General features: G+C 38.0%; 2 protein-coding genes across 2 annotated transcripts; both read right to left on the bottom strand.

Moving 5' to 3' along the window:
* Positions 1-269: 269 nt before the first annotated feature.
* On the bottom strand, positions 270-9,893 carry LOC149013645 (phospholipase D beta 1-like). The gene is made up of 10 exons (XM_089158596.1): positions 8,025-9,893; positions 7,614-7,730; positions 6,471-6,665; positions 4,730-4,978; positions 4,560-4,628; positions 4,307-4,454; positions 4,049-4,197; positions 1,587-1,763; positions 1,019-1,216; positions 270-886 (listed from the first exon to the last, which is right to left on the bottom strand). The coding sequence occupies exons 1-10, from the start codon at positions 9,045-9,047 to the stop codon at positions 593-595; spliced, it is 2,619 nt and encodes an 872-aa protein (XP_089014722.1). The 5' UTR covers positions 9,048-9,893; the 3' UTR covers positions 270-592.
* A 1,516-nt stretch (positions 9,894-11,409) lies between these two features.
* On the bottom strand, positions 11,410-16,443 carry XSP1 (xylem serine peptidase 1). The gene is made up of 11 exons (XM_089158741.1): positions 16,084-16,443; positions 15,921-16,012; positions 15,735-15,826; positions 15,500-15,643; positions 15,305-15,410; positions 13,528-14,044; positions 13,309-13,382; positions 13,002-13,226; positions 12,804-12,912; positions 12,329-12,542; positions 11,410-12,107 (listed from the first exon to the last, which is right to left on the bottom strand). Exons 1-11 carry the CDS (start codon positions 16,171-16,173, stop codon positions 11,557-11,559), a joined length of 2,214 nt encoding a protein of 737 aa, XP_089014867.1. The 5' UTR covers positions 16,174-16,443; the 3' UTR covers positions 11,410-11,556.
* Between the last annotated feature and the right edge of the window lie 234 nt (positions 16,444-16,677).

Below are 16,677 nucleotides of genomic sequence, written 5' to 3' on the forward strand. Positions count from 1 at the left end.
CAAAAGAAAAGCCAAAATTCCTTCCATTTTCTAATCTTTAGTTTCTAAGAGGAGAGTATTTATTCTGATCGGAACCATTGATCTCCATTCCTGATCTATAAACGTAAACAAGAGTTTGGGCCCAACTTAAGTGGCAAATTAAAAAAAAAAAAAAAAAAAAAAAAACTTTTTTATTTTATTTTGAAGAGCAATTATTGGGCCTGGAGAGGCTTAGTTGGGCACTTCCTACTGCTTTAATAATCTCTGCTCTGTAACTGAACTACTTCCCCTGAGGAAGAAGTGTCTGTTCTCTTACCCTGCTCTTGATTAGTTCCTTTCAGCTTAGTTTGGTAAATTTAGGTTTAATTCATCACAAAGAATTTAATCCTTCAATTACTCCATGAACGTAAATGTACATAATATGCATTTCCAAAACTCCACCCAATTCAATAATAAAACATTTAGCTCTAAAATCAAATGAAGTACACATTTAAAGAATGGATTTGGTATGATTGAAAACAAAAATGAGGAGCAAACATATACAGGAATTACAATTAAACAACCTATGTAAGTTATGCAGGTTTATTGCTGCAATCATACACTGATTCATGGATTAAATGGTAAGATTTTCTTGAGGGCCCACAAGGCTTCCCACTATGGTTCCTCCAAGATCTGGGAAACATTCATGTCCAGGAAGAGGCATCACCTTGCCCGTTCGGTCAACTTCGACTGGGTACTTAAGGAGGTGTCCTCTCATCTCTGTTACCTCATCGGCAGCAAATTGTCTCCAGTTCTGCTCCCCCAGGGACCTAATTCGTCTAACACATTCAATGCTTTCTGCGTGTTTAAAACATTCCTCAATATCTCCAATGTGCTCTGCCCACAGAGACATTCTATACCCATAAATCTGCAAAATGGCAGAAACCATACCAACAATATATCAGCTATATACTTTTCAAAAGAATTGAATTCTTTTGATTCCACTGTGTTGTCAGTATCACAGCCTAGTGTCGAGACTAACATATCTGAACCATTTTACCTGTCCATATGGTTTAGATCCTTGTCTTCCCCATGTATGTAAAGGCTGGTAGGCACCCATTGCAATTTCAGTATCTCTCGAGCCTTCCATGGATCGCTGATTGATGTTTGCAGACCCCAAGATTACATACTCATCATCAACTATCATGCCCTTTGAATGAACATATATCATGAATCGTTGACTTCTTTGGGAGTATGCCTATATCAACATGTTTCCAAGCATTGAGTCAGGAATGAAGAAAATTGCATGACATACCCAAGAGGCAAAAAGCAGTAAGTAGGTATAAACACTAGCAGAATAATACATGTAAGTTAAGTTGATGGTCAAGAAATAAGAGGAATGGAATTGCAAACCAAAACTCCCCCCCCCCCCCCTGCCACCCAAAAAAAAACCCAAAACAGAAAAAGAACAAAGAAAGAAGAAGAAGAAGAAAATGTAAACAAAGAGGCTTGAACAAAAAACCTATTGGTATAAGTAGACTTTTTAGGCCCCACAAGCTACCCAGATGCATTAGGCATTAATTCAAAGACGAGGAATATTAGATTAAGAGATTCAGATATTTACTTACCTGAGGACTATTGGCAACTACTGGACTTTGTATTTCTGGGGTGTAATTCCCATCTAGAGCCTCACGGTTGCCAAGGCAGAAGAAATTTAAATAGTCTTCTGGTGTATAAGTCTTCTCAAGCTCAACCTCTTCCAAAGCTTTGTAAATTATTTCATACATCATTTGCATCGTCTTATTCTGCAGTAATAAATCTTCTTTAGATTGACTGGAAAAAGAAAAAAAAATTTCTTCTTTAGTCCATACAGAAACACATCACATGCATCAAATTGCAAGTTAACATCACTCGGAATAATTTTTGTGCAAATGACAAAAACTGCATTGTGTACGGCAATTTAACACTAGATGAAGGTGTTAAATAAACAGCAGCGCATTGAACATGGAAGATTTGTAGATTTTGTTCACTTATAGCGATCCCAGGAATTGCATCAGATTGTTTCACATAACCAGTATTGAAAAGGATGATCACGCACTTTTACATGATTGAGGTATAGAACTTAAAAGTACCAGGTCTCTAGACTGTGAAAAAATGTCAAAATCCAAGAGCAGACTATTATCCATTCTCAAATTGATGTCTGGGCCCCTTTTGAAGATATTAACTGAAATAAAAGACAATTTTTTCCATGAAAACAATTAAAAGTGCAAAACATTTTGACTTCAATACAGTTTTGGCAAGAAACAAACGCTCGCTTTCATTGACTTATTTCATCTTACTTTACCATGAAAGTTATTTTGCTTCACTTCCTATCTGACTAAAGAGTGCTTTCATGATGCAAGCATGTCAATGTTAAAGAATACTAAAAGAATGAGCTGTACGCCATGAGGTTCCTCATTCTTAAATTCAAAATAAGATGTAGTTCAAAAAGAGTTCAAAAAGAGTTCAAAAAATCTTTAAAAAAAAAAAAAAAAAAAAAAAGTTGCAATTGGTGAATTCAAAACATAATAGGAAAGAGATCTCCCAGCAAGTCACTCCAACACCTTGACTGACAATTTAGAGATGAACTCTCAGTATGATAAGTTAATTGAAATAGGAAGATGGGGGGAAAAAATCTATGGTGCAAAACATGGAATAAAATATTTGCAAACCAAGCAGGCGATATAATATGCAAGGGAAACTGAGACAGACTCAATGAGCGATAGAAAACTTTTTGTGACAAGTTATTTGTGGGCATTAACAAATCGATAATTGAATCTAGTTCCATACTGAAGGTAAAATTGGGTGTCGGGTGCCAAATTGGCTCCAGAGGCTTCAAAATCCAAATCAAATACTTCGGTACAACCAGGGAGTGCTTTTTAGCCTTCTCAAAAAAGCTATTTTGTGTTGATTTTGTGGGGCTTTCTGCTTTTCCTTTCATTCAGAAAGAAGTGGCATAGTAATGGATGCAACAGTGTTAACGACTCAGAAATAAGTTAATGGCATCTTATAGTATGAAGAAAAGTCTCTTTCAAGGAGTCTCTATTAATTAAAGCTAAGTCACAGTAGGTGAGCCTTGGCACAACAGTTGAGCTGCATTATTGCAACTTATTGGTTGTAGATTCAAAGCTTCAAATCAGCTTCTCCTGCAAAGCACAGGTTTAAGGCTGCGTGCATTTGCCCCCTCCCCCCCCCTCCCCCCCCCCCTCGACACTCTAATTGTGGAAGCCTAATGCCCTCCCAAACATCACCTAAGAGGTAAACCTTTTTTCCAGACATCCACTAAGGCTCGTAAAATTTACATATTTTGAATAATTAGATCAAGACCTTTTAGGGATACACAAGCTATAAACTTCGACTGGTGAATTCCCAGGAGCAGAGTCGAGGCATTATAAATGGAGTGCTAAGCATTGCCATCATCAGAATTATGCGTTACAACTGTTGGATGACTAATTTCCCTGAAACTCTATATAACTAACAGGATTCTTAAAAGTATAATTCCTTAAAAGATCACATGTCCATGCACTGTAAAACAAGAATATCTCGACCTTAGCTCTTGCCTCTATCTGGCCCCATGGTAGGTGCGCTCAACCCTTCAGGACTGAGTGCTGAATTGCTGATGGTTACCTCTTATTTTGAGGTTCCTCTATAGCCAATGCAGCCAGAAAGCTGATATTTAGGGTGCTCACATAGCTCATATCTGGATGGAGTGTAACACAGATGGACTACCAAATCAAATCTCATGACCAGATTTGGCAGGCCATCTGCAGGGATGTTAGCTCCAAACTCTTTCTGCCTGTGCAAAAGCCACTGATAGACTCCCCAAAAAACAGACTCGTTGTTGTTATCTGGGGCCTAGATTCTTCATTGTTGACTCCTAGGCATCCCTAGCCTGCACACCCCCCCCCGGCAGGGTTTTCCTCCCTTTTGGGCTGTTGATAACATACTTTTATTCACCCAACGAAGAAAATATATCATCTTGAAGACCAAGAATTAGAAGCAAAATAAAATTTTCAACAGTTAAGGATTTTAAGTAGTAGTGGAAACCTACCTGCCAATAAAGAATCCTCTGCGTAGTAGGACTAGTTGGAACACCCTCCGGCCACATTGGTATGACTATGTAGACAGAGAACCTCTCATTTGCTTTGATTTTATTGGCAATTTTTAGAGCAATTTCCATTGGTATTAAATTGTTTGCACCTATAAGTGAGACCAGCAAGATCAGTAATAGCAAAAGACACCATAGCTAACCTACTAATTACCTTGAATCAAATGGTAACCTTGTTCCAGAAAGGTCATTATTCCTCACCTAAGTCTTTATGTTGAGACCAATTAAATGAAGAGCCCAGGAAGTATTGGTTCTCTATATAAATGAAATGTTGGGCAGATCGGATGGCCTTCACATATGCCGTATGTATGCTCATGTCAATCACCACTTTTTTATCACATACCAAGTTCTGTTGAACATGACATGAGGGTTAATTAGTCATCATGCAAAATGATATATTGAAACTCAGCATGCACCAAACAAAAAAAGAGAGTCTATCTGACAAAACACTGACCTTGCTTATAGCCTCTTTTGGATCCTTCGGAAAGCCCTTTACAGAAGTAGAATCAATTGAACGGAAAACCTATGGTTGTTGGGGAAACCAACAAAACAGACAAGGAATTTTCAAACCAAAGCAAATATCGCAAAAGCTAATACCAAAAACGAAAATAAAATCCAATTTACCTGGACATGCCAAGTCTCTGGATCGTTGTTACTTAGGCAAGGAGTGTCAAGCACACCAATGATGTCAGGAACTCTTTCTAACCTGAGCAGAGCATCCTCATGTGTTTTTTTCAATTTGTGAATCCCACGGGGTTTTGAAGCTTTATGCCACCGCTCTTCAAAGTTCGTAAGAACATCATAAGCTGCTGGACCATCAATTTTGCAGTGCAGATCATGCCATGGTTGCCTTGGACAACCAACAGTAGGCCCCTGCTTAGAGAATAAGATATGTAAGTAGACAAAGAAGAGGAAACACAAACTTAAAATCCATTACTCCATAATCTTACAGAAACATCTTCTTCACATAATCTGTACCAAGATTTCAATTGTTTTAACTGACAACAGTGCTCACAAAGAAAAGGATGCAAGCACATTCGATACATCCACCCATATTACATGTCTCATTGATATATGTTCCTTCTATCATAAGACATAGCATACTTATTACACAAAAATACAGAATAGCTTTTTAATGTACTTTTTCACTTAGAAAAAAATTGAAATTAAGCTTCAGAAATTCATCTATAGATAATGGGAAAGAGAACACTACCAGAGCAAGTGAGGTGGACAGCCCCCATGCCCAGACACGGGGACAAAAAATGGCCGCTGTGCCCCCAGGTATTTCTGCCATTCCAAGGAGGCATGGCAACCATTTCTCAGACCCCTGTGTCTGGGCATGGGGCAGCACACTGCACAAAGTGAGGTAGTGTTCTTTCTCTCGTTATTATTTCTTGGAAATCTGTTTCTGTAGCTTATCCTCTTTCTTAGAAAAAGTTGAACTTGCATCTCTCCTCTTCTCTCCTCCTACAAAAATCCAATCTTGGTTATTTAAAAATTCCCAAGATTCATGTGTTGCATCATCATTGGTTGGTCAATCTCCACTCTCCCTATATTATCTCTCACATGTCTCTCCCCTCTGCTACCAATAGGAAACCTTGCCATGCTATTCTATTCCCATATATTCTCTTTCTTTCTTGTATGTTTCTCCCAAGGTCTTAAGTACCATACTATAATCTGATGCATACTGATATGATACCTAAAAGAGGAAGCATCAATACTTTGCCAACTAAACACCCATCAATAGGGTTGATACCTATTCTATGCCTTTAATGGACTACAAAGCATGACCTGTGACTACACAACACTTCTCCAGAGTGCCTTTTATACATTCTAGCCACTGTTTCTTTCTCCTTCTTTCTATAAAGCAAAATAAACTTGAAACCTTGCTTCTACCATAAAAGGGCAACTCCAGTGACTGAGAAATTTCTATAAACAACTTTTTTGGAAAAAGACTTATTGTAGTTGTTGATTGAAGTTATTTTCCCTAATCTCTTCCATAAACATTAGCCTAAGTTTTTCAGAAATGTTTCATATTCCAAAAGTTCTCCAACATCACAGTTGTAGCCTGAGGTAACAGCCTCTCAGCAAAAGTTGTTGGGGTAAGGCTGTGTAGGAAAATTGCCACCCCCACCCCAGGGGGTGGACTCTGCTTGTGCAGAAGCATTTAGCACTGGGTTCAACCCTTTTTTCTGAACAGAAGAAATGACTTCCCATAGGTATATGCCCAAGGAAAACTCTTAGCCTTGTTTGTTTCAACTGAAATATCAACAAATCATAAATGTGAAACCTCTGAATAATTTAAAAATAAAGATGTCCCATAACTCAAATGCAACAGCACAGAAGAACATCTGCGACTGATTACCTTGAAGTTCCCATTATAGTAGTCATCCTTATGGAAAGTTTGTAGTGTCCTAAATAGTGGATGACTTGGAGTATCATACCGCCCACCACATAAATCAAGTCCTCCAACAAAAGCTATAATTTTTCTCTTATTATAACCAGCATCAGCATCCACAATCACAGTCTTCTGATGATGAGTGTAGATTGCTCCAACTTCCTGAGAACAAAAAAATGGATAACCACATAATGTAAATTCCGGCTACCAAAGAGAAGAAACAAGTAGAGAGAGAGAGAGAGAGAGAGAGGGAAGAAAAAAAATTGGAAATGAAAAGATCCTGGGTTACAGGAAACTAGGCATAGAAGTACAGACCCATCCACACAAACCACATCAGAATATAACAACAGATAACTTTACAAATCCTATGCCAAAATCAGACCAGGGATAGACATTAGGGGCACTTAAATTGATAAATCATTGGTAGCTGAAACATGGGAAATTTAACGAACATTGAGAATGGGTGACACAGTGACCTCGTGGTTTCTACCCTTGTAAACATGAAAATGTTCCAGATATAAAAGAGGCAATGAAGAAAAGAACTAAAAATCTATCCATCATATAGCAACAAAAGAATCACCCAGCCATGCAATACTGTCAGTGAAATACCTAACTTCTAACAAGTATATCAGTTTTGACTTGACCTATATATTGCTTCACTAATAAGAGAAAGGCTGATGTGAAAAGAAAGCTATGAAAAATTGTGCTCTATCTAAAAGGACTGTCAATACATGATCTCCAATAAGAAAAGTCTGCCAACATTCAAAACTTCAAATATCCAAAATCTAATGAAATTCAAATTTCAGCTAACATACTGGGTAATCTAAGAGGGACCTAAGTAGGTCTACCAATCCAACAGATTAGACAGCAAATATCTTTTGTATTTATTAATTGCTGATGTAGGTTTAATATGTAGTTAGAGTCAATGAAATGGCACATGTACACAATAACATTGAAGTACTAAACACCCCCCCCCAACACCAACAGAAACATGAAAAGAAAAAGACTCAACACTCATATTTTTAATTTTCCATTTAAACTAGTTAGAAACATCAGATTCCAATGAAGTAGGATTTGAAACTCAGATAAAGATAATCATCCATGCCTGACCTGCTGTTTGACCCAGCTATGTTTTTTCCCAGCATTCCGGGGGCAGAGTAGAACTTGAACTGAAGAATGCTTAAAGAAATTCCTGGTCTCTTCATCATGGGTGTGCATCGCTCCACCCTACAAATTTTTGCTCAAGAATTAAAAAAAAATCCACTTTTAAAGAAACTTAGAGAAATGAAAAGAATAAGAACCAAACCCTGCAATTACAATAATAAAGTTCATGCCTAAGGATAGGATTTATCAAGCAAAATTTTACCGTGAAGAATTTGGGTTCCATAAAGGATTGTAGTATCATTAAGGTATATATAAACTTTGAACCTCAACATTTTGAATGTCTATTTGGAACTCAGAGAACTAGCATGGACACAAGTTTCAAATTTACAGTCAAGAGAACAGTTGGTGACTATTTACCGTTTCAAAGCCCAAGATAGTCCTTGAATAAGGATCATCCCATACAAGAAGCAGAACTCTCACACCTTCTTGAGACTTGGCCTTGAGAATATCCCCAAGGGTACTGTTTGATCCGGCTGATGGATGAGAAATGTCACGGATGAGTCTGATATCGTGGAATACTGACCACCCCGTGATGTAAATCAAACGACGAGCCTGACTTATTGCATGAAAGATGCTGTGCCAACACTTGTCATGCTCTAACCACATTCCATGATCTAGCTTCAGGTTTGGCAGACAACCATCAGGAACATGGGCATCTTGATAAAGTGTAACCTTTCCACCCTCCCTAAGAGGAAAATAGGTACCAAGAACACCAGGATAGTTAGGACCTGACCCAACTCCATTATGGTAAATAGTTAATCTGTCTATTGGAATATACTGAATTGAAAGGCTCAATTCTGCTCCAGGTTTGACGGGCTTCCCATTAGCACTGAGTATTGGGAAGGATCCTTCCACCGTTGCTCCCGAGTATATCTGTTCCACTGGGATGCTTACAACTCCTATTAGCTGTGAACCAACAACATCACTGTCTTTGACTTGAAAGCACACTTCTGCAGCATAATGTGCTACTGGAAAACTGAAATTTTGCATCCAAACTGGGTCCTCACAGTTACTGATGACAAAAGTTCGAGCAACAACACTTTTAGAAATTGAAACTGTGACGTATGGATCGCTGGTTATCTTATTCCTGTGCGCTTCCATTCTCTTGGTAATACCTAGTGATACCTTCCCTAACACGTCCCGTAAGCTTTCATGGAATGTATCCATGTTGGGAAGGTTTTTTGCACTCCGGACCTGGATATCTAAATTCCCATGCAACAGCAATACTTTTAAAGACACTCTAAATGATTGAGATGAACTCTGACTATGAAGTGAGCCATCAAATGATGAAGAATAGGCATAAGGGGATTGAGAATCATGTTGGGACCCTGAATGAGAATGATGTAAGCTTGAAGTCAAATGACTAAAAAAACCATCCATTACCCTGGTTCTTTTACCTGTACCTTAGGCTCTAATTCTGCTAATGGGGGGATTCAATACTGGCAAAGGCAATGTTGTTGGAGGGGCAGAGGGCTGATGATCAGAAATATGAATTGCAGCTAAGAGATCATCAATTGGAGGATAAACTGAAGGATGGGACTAGGACAAACTGCCAATTCCTTCACTAAAACACAGATGAAGCAACAGACCCAAAACCAGCAGATTCTGAACTATAACAGTTGTGGGTAATCGGCAAAGCTATTGATACTGGAATTGCTCATCCGATGACTTTCAAGAGGTGGGTAGGGATGATTCCCGTGGGCTTGATAATCCTACGACTCGCCTTGAAAATTGGCAACAGGGGGCGGAGGAGGGAGAGGAGGTTTATGGTAGTTTAAGCGTGTATACTGACTTGATATGCCGCCGTCGGCGGCTGCGGAGGCTGTTTGTGTGAAAATGAAGGGGATAAAGAATGCAGATAGGGATGAGGAGGAGAAGACGATACAGAAAATGGGTATGAATCAGAATAAGGAGGTAGATGAAGGTAATTAAAGAGATTAGAACAGCAATATAGACTGGAATTTGACATTTAAATAGACAAAACTGCAATGTGTTTCTTAACGATAGAAGAATTGTCAACTGTAAACACCAATAAGCTTTTCGATTTGAAGAAAGAGAGAATAAATTAAGAGAGGGTAAGATTTGTACTCAATTTATTGGGCTACCAAAGTTGAATTTGACTTGAATCTGCAAAATGATTACGAAAAAACACTCTTGAATCTGCCAAAAGAGAGATAGAGAGAGACCACACCAAACAGTCAGGATTTAGAAGACGACCTTCCAACTCTTCAAGACTTTCTGTGATGGGGAGAGAGAGAGAGAGAAGAAGCTAAATACCACCAGGCTGGCGCGGTGGCGCCTGGCGGCTGGAAATTCACAAATCCAATTTTTTTTTTTTTTCTTTCTCCTGACGATGGTAATTAATTACATTTGGATTTTTCATTTTATTTGGGGCACAACGGTAATTTTGACTTGGGAAATAGTCTGGAAGAGCCACAGGACCAAACAGCATTCTTCATATTGGTGAAAAATATTAATCAAATATTTGTTCACAAAATGTGAATTGACTAAAAGATTATTGTAAAATTATATAATGTTGTTGCCTAGGAAAAAAAACATATAATGTTTTTACAGAATGATATAGGTCAATTAATGAGAATATATAAACAATTTCTTTTATACTCCATTTAGGTTCACAAAGCACTTTTACGGTTTTACCTAAGGAAAAGTGATGAGTTTGACTCCTCGTATCTTCAAAAAGGCCAGTCATTCAAGGTGATACTTACTATTCTTGATTGTTTTTGGTAAAAGTCTAATAGTTCTCATTCAATCTCGGTATTATTCGATCCGTATACTTGTAAAGTTGCATGACTAGCGATATTCATTACTTTCTATGAAAATTGAATAGTTTTTTGTCAACCAATTTATGTTGACACAAGGAAAAAGGTATAAACTCAAGAAAATTCCCTTTTGAAAAATATATGACCAAATATGAATCCAAATATAAAAATTGGCAAGATTGCATTAAAATATTTGTTTAAATTGGCTAGATAAAATTTTCACTTCATCTGATTTTGTATTTAATATTATAACGAAAAACATATGATGAAAATAATGTAATTTTTATTTTTAGATATTGAATTAATGTAGTTGTATTCACATTTAACAAATGTAAAATATATTACTATCAAGGGGTTGTTCAATTTGCAATGATCAATGCCTTTTAGTGATAGGTAAGAGTTCAACTCTTCACTCTTTGGCCGTGAATTTAAATTATATATAATAGTTAAATTGATATAATTGAAGTGTGTGCAAGTTACTCTAAATGGACCTCAGATCTTTAAAAGAAGAAAAAAAAATGCAAAAGTGTACATCCTCAAACTCGTGATATAGGATTAATTATAATCGGAATTAATTGAAGTCAATGCCTATAAACATATTTATTACTTCTCTTTTCGATTGAAAACAAATATTATTCTTTCATATATTATCAAGCAGTATCCCGATGGGGCTGGATTGATAGAGTCAGTGCTTGCATTGGCAATTCATAGGGCTAATATTTGCATAAATCGAACTCAAAAATCCAAACATTATGTTAGTCAGAGTACAAGATCATCACTACTACATCCGCTCTTTGTTTAACAAAAAAAATAAGGCAGTGCTCATCTCCACCTAGTAGTTTAAGCTTTGTGTTGGACTCCCAAGTGATATTTCTTTGATTAATTCTAAATTGGCAGTTAACTTCCATATTTTATAGTAGTTGATTACTAATATAATGTCTAGAGAAAGTGGGAAGTGAGGTAATGCAATTCAAAAGATCTAGTGAAACTGAAATGAGGAAACTGAGATCATTTATATTTTTTCTTGGGTGGATCTGTGATTACATATTCGTTCACTAGTAGATTCCACTGATTTTTTTAAAAAAAATGAGGATAGGAAAAGAGAGACTCTAATCTAGAGATTGATGTGAAGTATATATCACAATGGGGCTTCTTACAGTGTAAAGAGAGCTTCTCCACACTAGCTCACCTGATCTTATTTGCAAATTTTCTATACGTTTGGCTTTCACCATGACTTTAAAGCTTCTACTCTGTACACCACGAGTAAAGTTAAGAGTTGCTGGTTCCACAGTGATCTCAACACCTACAGGTGCTCTAATGGTTGCATTGTAAACTGACTCAGCAGGACCTACATTTGTGACTCTCCTCCTGAAGTTTACTGTTGTTTCAGCTCTGCTCATGGGTGTAGTCAGTTGCATGGTTGGGTAGTTGAGACCATCTCTTCCCTTTGCAGGAGGCAAAGAAGAACAATTAACACTCTTTGAACCAATCAAGATTGCCAAACCAGAACCATTGTAGCCCTCACGACAAAGGAACTGAGTGTAAGATAACTGATCCATGTCATATACCAAACCTGGGTACAAAGCTCGACGTGGGTTCACCTGGCCAGCACCATATGCAAACTCCGCATCACTGTTGGCATGAGAACTTAGCTGCCTTGCTGCAAAATTGGAGCCACCGAAGCATAAATTCATGATGTAAATAAAATACAAGATTTTATACAATGTATCTGTGTGTTTTGTATGAAGTCTCAATATTCATTATATAAGGGATGGAATATACAAAATTGCATGAGGTGTCATGATAAGAAATGAGAATCAAACAGATTGTTTACCAAAAAAAAAAATCAAACAGATTAATATATAATATTCATTAGCTTACCCGTGGTAATAATGGCAGATTTGATAGCAGCAGGTGACCATTTGGGATGGAATGACTTTATATAAGCAGCTACACCAGCAACATGAGGGCAAGCCATGGATGTGCCGGACATAATCGTGAATTTTGAATATTGGGTATCACCTTCAAGTCCAGTTTGGGATTTGAGCAGAGTGTAAGAAGCTAAGATATCGATCCCTGGTGCAATAATGTCCGGCTATTTTCTCAAGCAAACACACATGAAATTGTTAACAAAGCAATACAATAGAAGTGAAACAAAAGAGGAATTGAATAATGTAAAGATTTAGTGATAGATCCGAAAACTGTTAGGTACTTGATGATGCGCCAAAAGCTGTGAAGCTGATGGAACATGTTGAATCAAGTCCTTCAATCTATTCCACCTAACTAAGCTTGTCCAATCTAGTGGCCTCATTAGACACAAAAAAGAACTATGATCAAAGTTTTTCAAGTTAGTAACCTTGAGAATGTGGGTGGATCCAGGATTAGGTCCGCGAGATGAGAAAGAAGCCACAAACGGAGCCGAAACATTTACTTCTTGGGTCCTATATATTACTGCTGATGGTGATCTGCATTTGTAGAACAAGCAACAAATACCATGAAATGAAAATCATGTAAATTTTCAGATTTGTTAATTCGATAAGGTCTGAATAGTTACTTAGTTGAGTTTATGTAATGAGTGACAATTCTGCCGGTGCTTGAAGTCACTACAGTTCCTGGTGTCATGAAAATCAGGGCAGTATCAGTGTTTTCGTCACTTTCCACAATGGTGCCAACTCCACCTACTTTTTTAACAGCAGAGTCAACACCCCACATCATCAGGTCGCAGTAGACTATCTTTCCTTTCGTCTTTGAAGGGTCTAGGTCATCACCTATACAATACCTATAATCCAATGTGAATGAGTTATGGGTACTTGCAGAGCACTCTGTGAATGAGTTCTAACTCTAACTAAAGTACTCCATACCTGTCACCTGCTTCAGCCCCAAGGATGAGTGGATAATGATGTTGCTTTGGAGAGAAGTTGTTCACTCCAATTCCCTGCAATGTTTATTAACAAGTAATCCAATCAACTCATGCTTCTTTTGATTGGCTTTAGACCCAATTTCCTTTATGAACCCTAGATAATGCACTGTTCAAAATCTAAAATTTGGTATAGAGCCAAAAAAGGGTGTAAGAGACTTACAGAGACTATTTTCCCATTGCCCAACATGACTCTGCTTCTAAACTGTCGATTCATGCCGCTTGCACCAACAGTAAGAAGCCATGGTGCATGATTTGTTACAGTACCAGCAATTGGTCCACTATTGCCGGCAGAGGCAGTAGTGAGGATCCCCTTCTTCATGGCATGGAAAGATCCGATCGCTATGGAGTCATTTAAGTAGCCAACCATGCCTCCACTTCCAATGGAAATGGAGATGACATCGACACCGTCTGCTATCGCCGTATCGAATCCGGCCAGAAGGTCCATATCTGAACATCCAGTGCTTTCCCAACAAACCTTGTACATTGCAATCCTCGCAGATGGTACAGCTCCACGAGCAGTACCCTTAGCAAGGCCAAAAAGACTGGCACCATCTACTAGATTTCCTGCAGCTGTGGATGATGTGTGAGTGCCATGGCCATCCACATCGATTGGTGATAATATGTCATCTGGGTCTGGGTTTCCATCAAGCTTGAAGAATCTTGCTCCTATGATCTTGCTACAAACACACGAAATTCGTAAAAACAACTAACCAATCACAAAGAACCCATCAAATATCAATTAATTCAAGCTCCGAGATCCTAAAATCAATGAAATTAATGTTTCATTGTGTTATGTGACTAATGAGATTCAATTTGATGTATGGATACTAAAATAGGGGTGCAAGTTTGGCCTTGACCCGCCCTAAGCCCGAATAGGGCTTGGGCTCAAGATTTTCGCCTTAAGAGCAGATTAGAGCTAAAATATGTTGGCCTTGACTAGGACCAAGGGCAGGCCTAGGATTACTTTTTGGGCCGCCAAGCTTGTCCCAACCCGTCCTTGGTTTTTTGCCTTGACCCTAGTCCTGATCCTATCCTTAATTTTGGCCCTGATTTTGGCCCTAATCCTTGCCCTAATTTAATCCTGATGCTTGATCTTAATAATTAGGAACATGGACAAAGATAGGGCCAAATATAGGGTCAATTAGGACCAATGACATGGCCAATCAAAGTGGAAATGGGCTTAGCTTAACCTTGTAAGGATTAGGGACAATAATCCTTGGCCCTATAGGGCTTAGGGTCAATGACAATAATCATTGGCCTTGAATTAGAGTCAATGCGAGAATGAGCTTAGATTATAATATATAGGATTTGGCTTGGGATTGCAAAAGTCCAACCTAGCCCAACTCTATCGCAGTCCTAGATTAGGTCATCCTATTATGAAATTGGTTAAAGGATTTAATTCAATTATTCCATTGGTTGTGTTTGATTGCTGGAATAAAGGTGGGTGGGAAAATTCTTGAAAAAAACAAATTTTCTTACTTTTCCTTTAAATCCCAAAAATGTAAATGATTTAGTTGTTGGGGTGACCGTGACAACAAGTTTTTTTGTCTTCCACCCCATCTTTTGCAAACCCCAAACACAGTCTATAATATTGTTAAAAGACAAAAAGTAAAATCCACACTAATACTTGTTCACATTTTCCTTTTATTTTTTCTCTTCTCCCTCACCCCCAAGCTACATTTTTTTCTTCTACCCCATCTGTTGCAAACAAATAGGGTGGCCTACATTTTCTTCTAACCCATCTTCTGCAAACTTTTTCAGTTCTTGCGCCTAGTCAAGTACCCATAGAACTGCCAAAGTTCCATCAAATGGTGAAACTCGTTATCAGGTTAGGTTGTCTGAATCGACTGCTGCTGCCATAATCTTGAGTTAATAAGAAAAAAAATGTAAAAGAAGAAACAATCATCAAGAAGAAGTATTGCAAGATCAATCATTACTTGTTGCAGCCGGAGAAATTAGCATATCGGCGACAAGTTCCTTTCCATTTTGCGGGTGGAGGTCCTAACCCCTTATCACTGAAGCTCTCAGAATCCGGTGTTATCCCTGTTCATCCATTCAAAAATTGTTTGCAGACATAAACCAAAAAAAAAAAGAAAATTCGAAATGATAAATAATGAATCTCTGTTAATTACCAGTATCTAGTAAACCCACAATTATGTTGCTTTCCATCTTTAAATTTCTTTCTACCGTCAAAGGAAACCCAAGAAAATCCCATGATTTCGTAGTGAGAAGCTTGTGATATCGATTAGGAAATACAGAGACCACCCCTTCCCTACCTGAAACAAACCCATAAATCAGCTTCAATGGTGACTAAACTTGAAATTAAGCAGAAACTAAAGCATTTGGCTGGCTAGTAAGTTCACCCACTTGACAAGTCATTGGCTTCACCAGGTGTCAGCTTTGCAACAAACCCACTGAAGCTATGAGTGTAGCTATGAATAATGGAATCTGCAGCTTCACTGTCATCATGTTCATATACAATAATCCATCAGCAGATTTTCATGAATAAACGTTTCAGAGCTAGGAACTGGAAGGATTTGAATGATCTATCACCTTCCTTTCACTGCTGAGAGCGCATCTATATGTGACTGAACTGCATGTTCTCTCAAGCTTGGTCGATCTCCCATGTAAACTATGTAGAAATTCTGCCCAAGTCTCTATATTAGGTGACACAGAATATCAAAATAACACAAATGGAAAGAAAACTAGAAACTACCTTCTGGGTGTCACCATTTGCGATGACAAAGCTTGCTGTGACAAGAAGGAGAAGGAGGTGAAAGCAACCATTAGATTTGCCTGTTGTCATTTTTGGAATTGATGAGCTTGTCTCTGTTTTTGGGTGCTCTTTTAAAGTATTAATAGCTTGGAAGTCTTATGGTATTGCCAAGAAAGAAGGAAAACAAACGTAAACTTCCTGCAACTTTCTTATGGTGCAAAATCGTAAAAGAAACAAAAACTAAGTAAAACCACAAAATCAGTTTGCAAAGGAGTGGAATTCGCATCTGTCGTGCTAGTTTAAAGAGCATGTGGTTATGGATTTCTTAGTCAGAGAAACAATAGGGAAGAACATTTTTACTTTCCCCTCCATTTTTTTGGTATGCCATAAGAGTGGCCTTTAATGGAGTTGTGTCCGATCCATAAACCAAGGTTGGACCCGCGGGTCAACCCACCCTTAGATGAACGTTTGTATGGGGAAACTAGGGCATGTTTGTAGGTGTCTCCATCAAAGGAGTATTATTCAATTTAAAGGAACAATTAACGTGTTAAAGAACACAAATTACAAACTCATAAAGATAAAGAAACCCTAAAG

The sequence above is a fragment of the Hakea prostrata genome, chromosome 6 (genome assembly GCF_041222555.1).
Source record: "Hakea prostrata isolate BN-2017 chromosome 6, UWA_Hpros_2, whole genome shotgun sequence".
In the NCBI taxonomy this organism is placed as follows: domain Eukaryota; kingdom Viridiplantae; phylum Streptophyta; class Magnoliopsida; order Proteales; family Proteaceae; genus Hakea; species Hakea prostrata.